Source organism: Equus przewalskii, chromosome X (genome assembly GCF_037783145.1).
Source record: "Equus przewalskii isolate Varuska chromosome X, EquPr2, whole genome shotgun sequence".
NCBI lineage: Eukaryota > Metazoa > Chordata > Mammalia > Perissodactyla > Equidae > Equus > Equus przewalskii.
The window spans coordinates 31,256,063-31,272,445 of NC_091863.1; the positions used below are offsets into that span (position 1 = coordinate 31,256,063).

Genomic DNA, 16,383 nt, shown 5'->3' on the forward strand with positions numbered 1-16,383 from the left:
AGAGTGGAAATAAATGAAATAGAGACTAAAAAGATAATAGAAAAGATGAAACCAAGAGCTGTTTCTTTGAAAAGATAAACAAAACTGATAAACCTTTAGCAAGACTCACCAAGAAAAAGAGAGGGGTCTCAAATAAATAAAGTCAGAAATGAAAGAGACATAACAACTGATACCGTAGAAATACAAAGGAGCATAGAATACTATGAACAATTATACAACAACAAATTTGACAACCTAGAAAAAAACGGATAAATTCCTAGAAACATACAACCTTCCAAGACTGAATCATGAGGAAATATAAAATCTGAACAGACCAATTAATAGTAAAGAGATTGAACCAGTAATCAAAAACCTCCCAGGGGCCAGCCCCGTGGCACAGTGGTTAAGTTTGCATGTTCCGCTTTGGCGGCCTGGGGTTCACCAGTTCGGATCCTGGGTGTGGACATAGCACCACTTGGCAAGCCATTCTGTGGTAGGTGTCCCACATATAAAGTAGAGGAAGATAGGCATGGATGTTAGCTCAGAGTCAGTCTTCCTCAGCAAAAAGAGGAGGTTGGCAGCAGATGTTAGCTCAGGGCTAATCTTCCTCAAAAAAAAAAAAAAAAAACTCCCAAAACACAAAAGTCCAGGACCAGACAGCTTCAATGGTGAATTCTACAAAACATTCAAAGAAGAACTAATACACATCCTTCTCAAACTCTTCCAAAAATTAAAAGAGTAGGGAATACTTCCAAATTCATTTCACGAGTACAGCAACACCCTGATACCAAAATTAAACAAAGGCACCACAAGAAAAGACAATTACAGGCCAATATTGCTGATGAACATAGATGTAAAAATCCTCAACAAAATATTAGCAAACTGAATTCAACAATACATCAAAAGGATCATACACCATAATCAAGTGGGAGTTATTCTAGGGATGCAGGGATGGTTCAACGTCCACAAATGAAAAAAATGATACACTACATTAACAAAATGAAAGATAAAAATCATATGATCATCTCAATAAATGCAGAAAAAGCACTTGACAAGATACAACATCCATTTATAATAAAAACCCTCAATAAGCTGGGTATAGAGGGAACATACCTCAACATAATAAAGCCCATGTATGACAAACCCACAGCTAACATCATACTCAGTGGTGAAAAGCTGAAAGCTTTTCCTCTTATATCAGGAACAAGACAAGGATGCCCACTCTCACCACTCTTATTCAACATAATATTGGAGGTCCTAGCCAGAGCAATTAGGCAAAAAAAGGAAATAAAAGGCATCCAAATTGGAAAGGAAGTAGTAAAACTGTCACTATTTGCAGATGACATGATATTACATATAGAAAACCCTAAAGATTACATAAAAAAACTGCAATCGGTAAATATGTATTAATTGCCATTTTGTTACTTTTTTTTCTGGGTGTTTTAGTAGTTCTTCTCAAATCAAAACTACAATGAGATATCACCTCACTCTGGTCAGAATGGCTATAATTAACAAGACAGGAAACAAGTGTTGGAGAGGGTGTGGAGAGAAGGGAACCCTCGTACACTGCTGGTGGGAGTGCAAACTGGTTCAGCCACTATAGAAAGCAGTATGGAGATTCCTCAGAAAATTAAGAATAGATCACCATATGATCCAGCTATTCCACTGCTGGGTATTTATCCAAAGAACTTGAAAACACAAAGGCATAAACATACATGCACCCCTATGCTCATTGCAGCATTATTCACAATAGGCAAGACCTGGAAGCAACCTAGGTGCTCACCAAGAGAGAATGGATAAAGAAGAAGTGGTATTTATACATAATGGAATACTACTCAGCCATAAGAAATGATGAAATCTGGCCATTTGGGACAACATGGATGACCTTGAGGGTATTATGCTAAGTGAAATAAGTCAGAGGGAGAAAGTCAAATACCGTATGATCTCACTCATAAGTAGAAAATAAAAACAACGACAAACAAACATATAGCAACAGAGATTGGATGGGTGATTACCATAGGGGCAGTGGGGAGGAGGGAGGGCAAAATGGATGATTAGGCTCATATGTGTGGTGATGGAATATAATTAGTTTTTCAGTGGTGAACATGATGTAATCTACACAGAATTCGAAATATATTACAATGTACATCTGAAAGCTATATAATGTTATAATCCAATGTTACTGCAATAAAAAAGCTGTTAAAACTAATAAACGAATTCAGTCGAGTGCAGGATACAAAACCAATATACAAAAATCTGTTGCTTTTCTATACACTAATAATGAGGCATCAGAAAGAGAAATTAAGAAAACAATCCCTTTTACAATTACATGAAAATGAATAAAATACCTAGGAATAAATTTAACCAAGGAAGTGAAGGCCCTGTACACTGAAAACTGTAAGACACTGATGAAAGAAATTATAGACAACACAAATGGAAAGATATTCAATGCTTATGGATTAGAAGAATTAATATTGTTAAAATGTCCATACTATCCAAACCAATCTACAGATTCAGTACAATCCCTATCAAAATTTCAGTGGTATTTTTTTTTTTTTACAGAAATAGAACAATCCTAAAATTTGTACAGAATGACAAAACATCCCAAATAGCCAAAGAAATCTTGAGAAAGAAGAACAAAGCTAAAGGCATCACACTCCCTGATTTCAAACTATATTACAAAGCTATAGTAATCAAAACAGTATGATATTAGCATAAAAACGAACGCATAGATCAATGGAATGGAATAGGGAGCCCAGAAATCAACTCATACATATATGGTCAATTAATTTATGACAAAGGAGCCAAGAATATACAATGGGGAAAGGACAGTCTCTTCAAAGATGGTGTTGGGAAAACTGGACAGACACATGCAAAAGAATGAAAGTAGATCGTTATCTTATACCACACACAACAATTAACTCAAAATGGATTAAAGACTTGAATGTAAGACCATAAAGGTCCTAGAAGAAAACAGATGGCAAGCTCCTTGACATTGGTCTTGGTGGTGATTTTTTGGCTCTGACTCCAAAAGCAAAGGCAACACAAGAAACAAATAAACAAGGGGGACTACATCCAACTAAAAAGCTTCTACACAGCAAAGGCAACCTACTGAATGGGAGAAAATATTTGCAAACCATATGTGATAAGGGGTTAATATCCAAAATGTATAAAAAACTCATATAACTCACTAGCAAAACTACAAACAACTCAATCAAAAAAATGGGCAGAACTGAATAGACATTTTTCCAAAGAAGATATACAAATGACCAACTGGTACATGAAAAGGTGCTCAGCATCACTAATCATCACGGAAAGGCAAGTCAAAACTACAAGGAGATATCACTGCACACCTGTTAGAATGGCTATTATCAAAAAACAAGAGATAAGTGTTGGCAAGGATGTATAAGAAAGGGAATCCTTGTGCCCTGTTGCTGGGAATGTAAGTTGGTGCAGCCACTATGGAAAACAGTATGGAGGGTCCTCAAAAAATTAAAAATAGGACTAGCGTATGACCCAGCAATTCCACTTCTGGGTATTTATCTGAAGAAACTGAAAACACTAACTAGAAAATATATATGCACCTCCATGTTCACAGCAGCATTATTTACAATAGCCAAGATATGAAAACAACCTAAGTGTCCATTGTTGGAAGAATCAATAAAGAAAATTTGTATATATATATACACAATGGAATATTAGTCAGCCAGAGGAACGAATACAATCTTGCCATTTGTGACAACATGGATGGACCCTGAGGGTATTAGGCTAAATGAAATAAGTGAGACAGAGAAAGACAAATACTTTATGACCGCAAGACAAACAAACAAGCTCATAGATACAGAGTAGAGATTGGTGGTTGCCAGAGGTGGGGAGGAGGGGAGAGGGTGGGGGAAATGGGTGAAGGAAGTCTAAAGGTACCAACTTCCAGTTATAAAATAAATAAGACATGGAGATGTAATGTGCAGATGGTGAATATAGTTAATAATACTGTATTGCATATTTGAAATTGAAAAAATATTTTGTAACTGTATGGTGACAGATGTTAAATAGACTTACTGTGGTGATCAGTTCGCAATATATACAAATATCGAATCATTATGCTGTACTCCTGAAACTTATGTCAATTACACCTCAATAAAAAACTAATATGGGTATAAAAATTATGGGATTCTTGGTCCCTTTAATCCTTCAGACTGCTTGGAAATTTTTCTAGGGAGCATGAATTAGCCCGTATGTCCAGATCTAAAAGAAATGAAGAAAGCAGGGAGGTGGTGACCATGCAACACCAGGCACCCATTCTTTCCTTTATGCTGCTGCCTTTCAATTGTTTTATCATGGCTTCAGTGCAATTTGAAAGTAGTATTCTAATGAGACAAGGAATTTTTTGATTCTCCAGGCATTCTGCTTCTCCTTCTCTTCTTTCATGCTTTCCATTCTTTGCCTAAATTGGCTCTTTTCCTCTGTGCTAGACTCTAGGGTGGAATTCAAATGGAAAAAAAATTAAAACATCCATCTGTCAAGTCCCTTGTTCCTCACTGATAGGTCCGATAAAGGGGACATGCGGCCTGACACCAAATCCATTAGGTAATGCATGTGAGTGATCATCTCTGCATGACACTTACCTGAACTATCTTCTGGCTACACACTGATGATTGACTCTCTTTTTATAAGCTGCTTTGCAAAATTTCCATTTCAAAACTGTGAAGCCTTTAGTAACACGCTAGGCCGATAGTTCTCACAGTGTGATCCCCAGACCAGAAGCATCAGCAACATCTGAAAACTTGCTGGAAATGCAAATTCTCAGGCCCCATCCTAGACCTACTAAATCAGAAACTCTGGGGATGGGGCTGCAATCTGCGCTTTAACAGCCCTCCAGGGGATTCTGTTGCAGGCTAAAGTTTGAGAACCACTGCAGAATTCATTTATGCAACTTACTTGTTGCTTAAATTGTCCTCAGCCTACAGAGATCTATAGTAGCTCCAACATATATACTTGAATGATAGAAGTTTTTTTCTCCTTCAGATTTTTCTGTTTTTCAAATTTGAACAGTTTAAAATCACATCAAGATTTTATAAAGATTCCCTTCATATATATCTGCAATCCAAAGCAAAACGTTTAGCAAATTCGGCAAGAGGTTTTTAAAAAATTATTGACATAAGGAATGAGCAGGTAGTTCTAAATAAGCAACACCTTCATAAAACTTACTTTGAGAATTTTCATTATAAAATTTTGGATGTCAACATGGTCCTCCCTCTTGAGCTTTGTGGTCTTCAACTTGAGTAATTAGCAAATACACTCTTAAAGGCTACTATCACCCCTGGGAATAGTCAAGCTGTTTTAATTTAGAGTCATTTACTCCACTTACTTGGCACCAACATGGTGCCAGGCACTGTGCTAGGTACCGGGTAGCAAATGTTGAAAAGATCTGGTACTGACCTCAAAAGTGTTAACACCCTAGGGTGGTGCTAGCTGCAAATCCAGTAGGACAAGAAAAATATATATATATATATATATATATATCAAAACTTAGGAGTATACCCAGCCATCTCCCTCCTTCAGCCAACTAAAGAGAATTCAAGCATCCTCTATTTTTACTCCCATCCCTGACCCTCTGAGTTTTTGACCTTGGTGTGGATGGGGAAGACTCTCTTTAGGTGGAGAGAGGTATAAATCAAACATGGGATGGTTCAAAAGGCAGATGAAAAATAGGGGAATGAGAGAAAGAAGATAGTGTGTCAGCCTATAACACTGCTTGCCAAGGACATATTTCTATCACATAATCTCAAGGAATTTCTGTGACCCTCTTTGAACAACTGTGATAGTGATACCAGCCCTGATATCAGTTCCCCTACATTAAACCCAGTACATATGGGGTTAAAACCAAAAGCACTCATCCTCTTTCCCTGCTTCTCTAAGTTACACTCATATGGAAATATTGTTTTTTTTTAAACCTTTGTATCCCTGAACTTCACAAGGCAAATAGAAATGACAAATTGTTAAAAGCCCAGGTGGCCTCACACTGAAGTTTTGGCTAATTACATGTTCTTGAGGTTTGTTACAGGGAAACTGATGCCCAGAGAATATCAAGAGGCTGAAGCTTCCCAGACCCCAACTCCTCAGCTTCCTGGCACCAGAATCCACCATCCACCCTGAGGCAGACAACCAAGGACACCCCCTGCAGATTCCCTTATCTTGCCATCCCCTTTCCTGCAAGCAGCCTCACAAGGCCAAATGCAAACTGAAGGTGAAAACTAACCAGAAAAGTCCAGACAGTCAAGGGAAAAGAAATTTAGTCTTCAAGGCCAAATGCGCACTAGTGGGAAGGCGCCAGTCAGCAAAGCCACACGCTCCCCTTCCTTACCTAAAACCCCAGCACATGCTCTCCCTCCCCTACCTAAAACCCCAGATAAAAATCCCTACCTTTCTTCCTTTGAGGAGGTGGATCTGAGTTCTAACTAACTCCTATCTCCTCACCTGGCTGCCTTTTGATAATAACAATAAACCCTTTCCTTGCCATAAGCCTGGCGTTCCAGTTTTTATTTGGCCCCTCTTGTGTGGTGGGTAAAGCAGCTGTTTGTGGCCAGTAACAATAGGGTTTGCCAAGTCCTATTTCATTTTCTTCTTCCTAGGAATAGACTGCATTTCCCAGCCTCGTTTGAAGTTTGATCCCCATCATGTGACAAGTTCTTGCCAATGGACTGGGAAAGAGAGCAACTTTATGCCTCCAATGTGAAGCGTAAAAGAGGGGTGTGGTTGGTTTTTTACTCTCTCTTCCCCTTTTGCAGAAATCTGGAAGCCATGTGTTCTGGATGCTGATGCTACAAGATAGTGGAGCCGCCATCAGCCTGGGGCCCTGAGAGACTATGTAGAACAGAGATCGGCACCCTCCCTTGCAGTGTGTGAGAGAAAAAGATGGGTGAGAAAGGAAGATTTTAAGGAGTTTTGCTTTAGCCTAATTATCCTTTTCACAATGGTCAAGAGATACAAATTAAAATTTGGGTTGTTCTGAAATTACCTTTTGGATGTTGAATTCTTCTTTAATGTACCATTACTCACAGTCTAAACACCAGGGTTCTGGCTTTATAAGTGTTACCAAAATAAAACATAATTGTTAAAATGGGGGTATGGACAAGTGCCCTGGAAGCATGGAGGAAAATGAGGCCAAGCCTGGAAAGGCTAATTGGATGCCTGCCCTCTTAATAAGAGCAAGGATTGCTTAAGTCCTTCCTGCAGGCTCTCCCCTACCCATCCCACTCCCACCAAGGGAGGGAAAAAAAGAACAAAGACAAAGCAAAAACACTTAGTTGGAGGGGGAAAGAAGAGAACCCTGGTAATTACCCAGTACATGATATATCTGGAGAAGCAGCAACATGCCAATTAACAAGGTTATAATACTCCTGGAATAAAAGCAATTAAACATTGAAGGTTACCTGGAATCAATACTGGAGAGAAAGAAATCAGGCAACCTGATCAGAAACAAAGTGCATTTATAGAGGATAGAAGTGAAGGACAGGACTTCCCCCTACCTGAGCTGCAGAGCTAGAGCTGGAGGCATAATCTTTGCTCCTATCCTGCCGATGAGGGTGGGGAACACGCCTACCAGCTCCACCACGGTGATGTGTCGAAGATCCAGGCCACACTGTGCTTGCTGGAAAAAAAAAAAAAAAACAATAGTGGAAGAAAGAGTCTTCCATGTCAAATTACAGACTGACAGAAGCAGCGCTGGTCTGTTTTTGGAAGTTTATTTGCCCACTCCACACTGTCCTGAAAATAGTTGAGAAATTGGGGCTGAACTGGTGGCTATAAAACCTAAATACCTTCCTAGAGGAATCATCCAGAAATGGCTTGGCAATGGCATTTTGAAAACCTAAGCAAAATGGCAGTCTATGTACATCCAGATGGGGTGAGACCTTGCAGGAGCCAAATTTCCTAGAAAGTATCCAAGAGCACTCCCAGAGGACTCTAAATTTGTCTCTGCAAGGAGAGAAGAATATTTCCAGAGTCCTCATATCTGCCCTTGTTTTCACCCTCCACATCTCCCTGCTCTAAGCCCCGCACACCCAAAGGAGGCAGGAAAACAAGCATAAAAGGTTCCAAGCCTCTGAGCTGGCCCTTGGCAAGAGCCTCGGGAACATGGCCCATCAACTACATGCCAGGAGGTCTCATCAGAAGCTGCAATGGCAACAAGGGAACAAAAAAGTAACCAAGACAAATCTGCCTAAATGGGAAAAATATTCCAACTTTATTAGAACACCAATTTGTTTTTTTGCTACAGTTTCACTGCAACATCCCTGTATGGGATGACTGAATTGGTAGAAAAGCTAGAAAAGGTAAAATATATTTTTTTTTATTATTCTAACTGAAATACCTAAATCAATGAAACCTTTCCTTAAAAGCTCTGGTTAAAATGCAAATATAAATATGTTGAGCAGGGGCAGGTCACATACAAACACCTTGATACCAAATATCTTATTCAACTAGTTGATTAGCAATTCAGCTAGTACCTGAAAGAATGGGACAGCCCAGGGCAGGGGACAGCAAACATTTTCTGTAAGGGGCCAGAGAGTAAATATTTTAGGCTTCCGGGCTCAATGGTCTCTGTCCTAACTATTCAATTGTGCCACTGTAGTGCAAAAACAGCCATGGACAGTGCACAAAGGAATGAGCGTGGCTGTGTTCCAATAAAATTTTACCTGCAAAAGCCAAGGTTTGCCAACATGGAGGAAAAGCAAGTTGTTTGGCTTATTCGTTTTTCTATGGAATAAGAAGAGCTCAGGAAATGTATCATGGAATATGGCCCGCAAGGCCAATTTCTCACACAACAGAGTGGTGTGAGATTGTGTTACCTGAAGAGCAAGACCCTAGCTGGGACAAGGGGATACAAGGATGGAGGTAAGGTGCCAGAGATTGAGAGAAAAGACACAACGAACTGGAATCCTATCAAAGGAGCCTAAAAATTTTTGTATGGTTCTTTGGAGTTCATGGGGAACAAGCCTTCAAGTAAATGGGGAGAATGAAGACAGACATCATTATTCATTGCATTAATGTTGAAATGAGAAGCAAAATTGTAGCCTTTGATTAAACCAAGAATATTCTCAACACTTAGTTCTATTTACTGTAATAAATGAATGAAGTGCAAAAAAAGCGCAGCACCGTGTCCATGAGCTAGCACACTTCCTGCCTCTTTAGCATTGTCAGGTTGGCCACTCTTCTTGCAAACCAGCTTCAGGACAAAATCACGCAAGTTCTCGGTTCCATCCTTTCAGTTTCTAGTTTTGTTCTGTTTTTGCCCCCAAAGACATTGGTTGCCTCATTTAGTAGCTACAAAATTTACACAGCCGAGAGGGCACATTTCCCAGAAAAATGTTCCTCCAACTTGAAGGTGCTAAGGAATCACCTGGAGGTGTAATTAAAATGTAGATTCTGATCCAGTAGGTCTGGGATGGGGCTTGAGAATTTGCATTTCTAACAAGTCCCCAGGTGATGCTGATGCTGATGCTGCCGTGGAACACACTTTGAGGACCACTGTTCTAAAAGATTGTTGTCACTCTCTGAGGAGCTGTGAGAGCTAGGGAAGTCCCCTGGGGCAGGATCTGGGGCCTGAGGGCTCCTGGACTCCCCTTATTCCTTGATCCAGCCTTTTGGGCTAACAACTGATTGATCGGCGCCAGCCCAGGTATATCCAAGACAGGTTCAGCAAAGACATTGTTCTTTGGCTGGGCCTGGACAGCATGTCAATTAGGCTTATTAGTGATGACAAACAAACCTTATAAGTTGGAAAACAATTGGGTTAGTCCTGGGGAGTCAATGTTAATCAGGTTATGCCCTAGAACCAGAAATGAACGGTGCTAACTCTAAAGTGCCAGTTCCTGAAGCTCATAGTAAACGGATTAGGCACTGAATCTGGCCCTTACCTTTAATGAAATGACTGGGCCCTTCCTCTTAGGGGTCCCCTTCTCACCTTGGCCCTGCCGCAAGGACTCACCTGAAGCATTCCCAGCTGCAGCCTGTAGAGGAGGTTTCGGGCTGTGGGTGTGGACACAATGAGGAGCCTCCTTTTCTCATAAAACTGATCCAGAAGTGCAGCTGCTGTTCTGACACCCACATTGACATTCATGGCTGTAATCAGAAATGGCCAGATGGGTCAGAAACTCTTGTTCTGACTCAACATAGCCTGTGATGACACACAGAACCATATGTATAAGAAGTAGACCCTGAGATAAAGATTCAATTGTAAGTAGTTTATACTAGAGGCATTCCCAAGAAGCACTGATAGAAGAGTTGGGGGGACCGGCCCGGTGGTGTAGTGGTTAAGTTTGCCCACTACGCTTCAGCAGCCCCAGTTCACAGGTTCGGATCCAGGCACAGACCTACACCACGCATCAAGCCATGCTGTGGCAGCATCACACATACAAAACAGAGGAAGATTGGCACAGATGTTAGCTCAGGGCCAATCTCCCTCACCAAAAAAAAAAAAGAGTGCAGAAGTGTATTAGTTTCCTCTTGCTGCTGTCACAAATCACCACAAATTTAGTGGATTAACACACACAAATGTATTCTCTTACAGTCCTGGCAATCAGAAGTTTGGAATGGGTTTTACTGGGCTAGAGTCAAGATGTTGGCAGGGCTGTGTTCCCTATAGATGCTCTAGGGGAGAAAGTTTCCCTGACTTTTGCAGCATCTAGAGGCCACCTGCATTCCTTGGCTCATGGCCCTTCCTCCATCTTCAAAGCCAGCAGGAAAGCATCCTGACATCTTGACATCTCTCTTCTCTCTGACTTCTGCTTCCATCATCTTTTGCTCTCTGACAGCAGTTCTGCCTCCCTCTTATAAAGATTCTTGTGATTACATTGGGCCCACCTGGACAAGCCAGGCTACTCCGCCCATCTCAAAATCCTTAACTTAATAACCTCTGCAACATCCCTTTTGCCACATAAGGTAATATATTCACAGGTTCTGGGGATTAGGATGTGGATATCTCAGGGCTGGGGGCCTTATTCTCTCTGCCTCAGAAAGTGAGACCCGGAAGCAAGGAGGTATGTTCTTTCTACTTTAATGTTTGAAACTGAGGAACCTCAGGCATTTAGCTGATGACGTACATGTCTCTCTCTCTCTCACCTAACTCTGAATGGCTGGGATTAAAGGGAAAGCATAAAGATGAGAAAGGACCAGGAAATGAGACAAAAACAGGAGTATATAAATAAGAGGTATGTCCAGAATTTTCCAGCTGGTCTACATTTCACACTATTATCACTACCCAGCCCAATTTTTGTTCCTCAGTAATAACAGCTGACATGTATTGAGGGCTTACGCTGGGCCAGGCACTGCTCTATTCCACACTTCAATGGACGACCTCATTTAACCCCTACAACAACTCTAATAGTAGGTATTATCTTCCTCCTTTGACATAGGAAGAAAGATTCTGAATGCCCAAGGCCTGTGTGACTTCCAAGCCAGCACTGCAAAGCAGGCATTATATTGTCTGTATGCACTAGTTTACTAGCTTTGTAAAAAAGATCCTTGTAGAAGGGAGGAACAAGGGTAACTAGAGCAGACTTTGCTGCTTCATAATGTCACTGAAGGCCAGTCCCGGGTTCTCACCTCCAGTTTCTTCCATAAGAGGACGTGAAAGAGAAATCAGAAGACAGGCAGAGGCGAAGGAGGAGGGTGGACGAGGTGAGCTGCAGCAGGGATCCAAGGACCATTTTCACCCATTGGATGAAGAGGGATGGCATTGAACCTTTCCAAGTGCGTAGAATGAAACCCTACCTCCCTCTACTGGAATCTAGAACCAAGGGGGCTTCAGGGTCTGCTGTTGACTAGAGACAGGGCTGCACACATACCTGCACAGGTGGGCTCCGTGCCAGACCAAGCCAAGTTGGACTGACATACTCGAGCAGGGCTACCCTGTAGCTCGTAGCCACCGATGCAGGAGAACTCACAAGTGGCTCCGTAATTATCACCGTCGCTGGAGCACTTCATGTAACCGTTCTCCGGAGCGTTGAGTTTGCCGCAGCGTCTAACTATAGGGACACAAGCCCAGAGGGGTCTCAGTGCTGAGCCTCCCCCCCACAGAGTAACCAGGAAAGGTGAGGGCTCAGAGGTACCAGTTTTGTAATCAGGCTTCTATATCAGCCTGTGAAGTGAGTACGGAGGCAGGGATGGCTATCTGGCCAGCAGGTGGGCCTTGGAATGGTCACTATTCATACCAATGAGACCACTGAGATCAACTGGTTTAGCCCCCTGTGTTTTAGATGAGGAGGCTGAACCCAGAAGAGTAAAGATGGTTAGTAATTAGCTGCCCAAACCATGAGGTATAAAGTAAATCTTTCAAAACATTTTTTTCAGGCAGACCAAAGTTCTGGAACACCAAGAACATGGTCTGGTGGCCCAAGCGAGGGGGCTCCTAGCCTCCTTTATGGAAGAACTTGGAGGCTTTAGATGGTCACCCAAGCCCAGGGATGGAAAAGTTATCAAATAATAGTCTTCTAGGACAGCCAGGTGTGGGCTCATGTGAGACTAGTTTACTGCTGCCTTGGACTCCTGAAATAATCTGCCAACACTGACCTCATCTGGATTTGTGGTGTGAAATTCAGCCATTAAGATGGCACACTTCCCCTAGCCTCATCAGAGGTTAATCCAAAGAAGGGAGTACCCCTACGGCAGTGCGCACTCACAGAGGTTCCTGCTTGAGAGCCTGCCTCCCTTTGCTCTTGTAAAGAGGGGAAAAAGCCATTAAGCAGTATTCTTACCTCTTACTTTAACTCGAAATTTGCAAACGCCCTTGTTCTCAGCTCTGTCATAGACTGTGTACTGGATCTTGTGGTCTCCTTCTGGAAAATTTGAGCCTGGGGGGAGGCCTTTTAGAATAACACTTCAAGGAGGAAAAAAACCAGAAACACCAAAGATGATCATTATGGGACTAACAACAATTAGGCAATTGTGGGCCTAATGATCAAAGACCATTGTTAGGGCATTTGTTGAGCACCCGCTCTGCACAGGACGCAGTGATACACGGGGGCAACCATTAAGCCAGTTTGACTAGAACAAAGATTTCTTGAAGAATAGAATTTCCTGAGCTTTACTCTGTTTTGGAAGAGCAGTTTGAGACCAGAAATGCAAGTCCCCAGTTCCTGGGGAGTTTACATTCATTTTTCTCACTGGAAGGTAGAACAGAGGGTGGAGGAGGCTGAGAACTCGGGACCCAAGTCTTCCTCCCATTCCACCTTTGTTCCAGAGGGGACCTGAATTGGCTCACTGTTGGGAGGATGAGGCAATTTTCTGTAAGGAAAATCACTAGAGAATATAGTCCAAGCAGTCATTGGCAATTTGGGCCCGCAGGGGGTGCTAGAACTTTCTCTGCTTTTCCTATCTGGGCCCAATCCCTGATTATGTCAATTTTGACTTATTTTTTAATCCCAATGCCTAAAGTTTCTCCTTAGGGGGTTGGGACATGTATATGTGACATCAAATAAATAATTTTCTTAATGAAGTTTGAACTTTATCTTTGAGGAGTTACAAGGAGGAACACAATTAGTAATATTATTTAGATGGTACACTGGGAGAAAATTATCAGGACAGGAACAAAATGTCCTGCTAACGGTGAGACTCAACCCCTTCCTAGTAGATGTTCTGTTATTGCTAATAATTGCTTAAAAATGTTTTCTCTTGCATAGCCCGGGTTTGATAGGATTCTAGAAAGTCTTTCCCTGCTACATGACTCACCAGGAGGTAAGTCAAAGGTATCCTTTGTCCATAGATGGAAACTCAGTGGGGAGGTCTAACAGGGCCATGAACTTTAAGGCATGGATGTGAATGTGCTGACATGAAGTAGTGGCCTTCAGGGAACGTGGAGGCCAACCAAAGAGCCGCAAGGGTACAGGCCCAGATGCTGGATTAGAACGACATGCAGCTAAACTTCAGCAATGGGAACCACACGTTTTTAAAAACATTTTGGATGTATGTCAAACTATTAATGCACTTGGTCCGGAGAATGGGGTTGGGATGGGGAAGAAGGCAGAAGACATTTTCTCTTATTTTATAAGCTTATTCTGTAAACGTTTAATGTGGTCACAGTTTTAAAAAATAAATTAAAAATCCAAAGTTTTGAAAGAAGCAGGTGCCAAAAAAAAAAAAAAAAAGTAGTGGAAAGTTCTGCACTAAACCATACTCGCAGAGCACAAGGGGGACAGCATCTGGCTCCACATGGGAGACACAGAGGCCACCCAGGGAGGTGACAGCTTAGTAAGGCCTGGGGGCATGAGTAGGAGCCCTGTGGGCAGGCGATGGGGGTGATCCTATCCCTGAATGAACCAGCTGGCTTCCTCTTCCTGTCCCTCTTCTTCCCACCACCTCTTCCTACTTCCCTTCTTTCCTTCAACAAATATTTGCTGAGTACCAACCATGTGCTAGGCATGGTTCTGGGCATTAGGGATGTGGCAGTAAACATACTGTAGTGGAGACAGGCAATAAACAAATACATAAGTCAAATACATAGTAAGTCAGATGGTGAGGATGACTGTGGAGAAAAATGAAGCATGAACGAGGATTAGCTGAAAGAGTGCGGTCCTGAGTCTGAACACAGAAACAGACCAGCATAGACACACTGCCCCTCTCTAGGTAGTAAATGTCTCACATAAAAGAGGCAACATCATGCCAGCTGCCAAGCTGCACTTACTCAGTTAGAATGCCATCTGCTGTGTCTCTTCCCTCAGGGGTCTCCCAGGACACCCGGACTGTCAGCTTATTGGGTTCAGCAATGCGTTCCTTCACACTTGGGCACTTGATTCTAGGTGGTTCCATATCTGGAAATATAACCAGAGTATTCTCACCATCATCAAGAAATATCTTATCAACTTGGGATTCAACATCCTGCGTTTGACATGCCAGAAGCTCTAGGTGGTTCCCCATTTTTGAAGGGTTTGTTCACCCCTCTGTTTTTCTCTTCCTTCCCTTCATCTTGCCCCTTCTCTCCTGCTGAGTTTTGAAGATTGAGCACTCACATGAGCATGGCTAAACCTGCAATTACCTGACCTTGCTAGGTGTCTTGTGGCGTAATTTATTAGCTATACCAACTTCCTCCCCATGTTTCCAAACTCTGCCTACTGACTTGGCAATATGGCAGTTACCCAGCTAGAAGTCACTCAGTTATAGCGAGTCCCTCCTGCTTTACAGACAGCATCACAGAACACTAGAGAAAGGTACCTGAGCTGTCACCTAGTTCCATTCACTACAAAGCAACAAATCTTTAGTGAGTGCCTGCCTTACTCAAGGCATCATTCCAACTGCTGGGTTTGGGGGTACACAAAGGCAAGAGAATCATGTGCTCCTCAAAGAGCTTATAGTCTATTAGGGAGATTATGTTGCCACATATGAATTATGACGCAAGGTAGAAAATGGCACTGCTCCAGGTGAGGTACAAGTAAATGTTATGGAGGCTTAAAGGAGCCACCCAACACTCATTTTACAAATGTGGAAACTGAGGCTCAAAGAGGTTAAGTGATTTATTTAAGGCCATGTAGATAGTGATAGTGTGAATTATAACCCAAGCAGAGCACTTACCCCTGGAACAAGCTCTCCCTCCTCTGGCTCTGCCTGTTCCCAATATAGTCCTCAGTATCTTAAAACAAACGCTGGTCTGTCTGGGTCCACTCTCCCCTCCAACTGCCATTGGACCACATCTATGGTTTTGTGTTTGGGGACAACAGTTTTTCCTTGGCTCTGGCCTTCCAAAGGCCTCCCAAATTTCCCCAAGTAGTTTCTCTACGTGGTAACAGAATTTCTGCCCTCTCACTATTAAGATGGGTCAATAAGCAAAGCTAGATATAAATGAGATGTCAATTCCTCCCTGGGTTGGATTTCATCTTATTATAGTAAAGTGAAATCACAAGCAGGGGGAGTTCAAACGTTTGCAAATTCCACCTGATGATTCTGAACAGAGTGAGAATGTATTTAAAGAAGGCACAGCAAATTAACAACTTAGATTTGCATCGCTTTACATATCAACTGATAGTTATTAAGTGCTGCTACAAACTGAATGAAAATGAAACGTCATTTGATTCTGAATCACAAACATCTTTGAGAGACTAAATGTACCAAGTCAAGTCTTCAGATACTTTCTCCCACGTCTTGTCTAATAACTTCTCATTTTATTTAGGGTAAGAAATTACGAATAATTCGTTAAATAATTTTGCCTTCAGCTATCCAAATTCATTTTCATTCTATGTCATGCTTCAATGGAGTGTGAACTTACAGCCGTAATACTCTAATCTTAAATTGAATAACTACCATATTTTATTGAATCTGAGTCACTATTAATTGTGAGATGCATCCCAATTTCAGGGATATTAAAATGTGAAAAAATATGCTTTGTAGAAGTGATAAAATAAAGGATATAAATGT

At 41.8% G+C, this 16,383-nt stretch overlaps 2 protein-coding genes across 6 annotated transcripts in view; one reads left to right on the forward strand and one right to left on the reverse strand.

Annotated features, from left to right (window-relative positions):
* SYTL5 (synaptotagmin like 5) overlaps positions 1-6,993 on the forward strand; it is a 277,939-nt gene extending 270,946 nt beyond the window's left edge. For all 3 annotated transcript variants that reach the window (XM_070604702.1, XM_070604706.1, XM_070604704.1), the window contains one exon: positions 6,768-6,993. The gene's annotated coding sequence lies outside the window, so the exon portion shown is untranslated. The remainder of the gene's footprint in view (positions 1-6,767) is intronic.
* The window catches only part of SRPX (sushi repeat containing protein X-linked), a 93,533-nt gene that overhangs the window by 14,360 nt on the left and 62,790 nt on the right, over positions 1-16,383 (reverse strand). For all 3 annotated transcript variants that reach the window (XM_070604711.1, XM_070604709.1, XM_070604710.1), the window contains 5 exons: positions 14,660-14,786; positions 12,735-12,856; positions 11,826-12,005; positions 9,968-10,101; positions 7,509-7,630 (listed from right to left, as the gene is read on the reverse strand). In XM_070604711.1, coding sequence (XP_070460812.1) covers positions 7,509-7,630; positions 9,968-10,101; positions 11,826-12,005; positions 12,735-12,856; positions 14,660-14,786 — 685 coding nt within the window. The remainder of the gene's footprint in view (positions 1-7,508; positions 7,631-9,967; positions 10,102-11,825; positions 12,006-12,734; positions 12,857-14,659; positions 14,787-16,383) is intronic.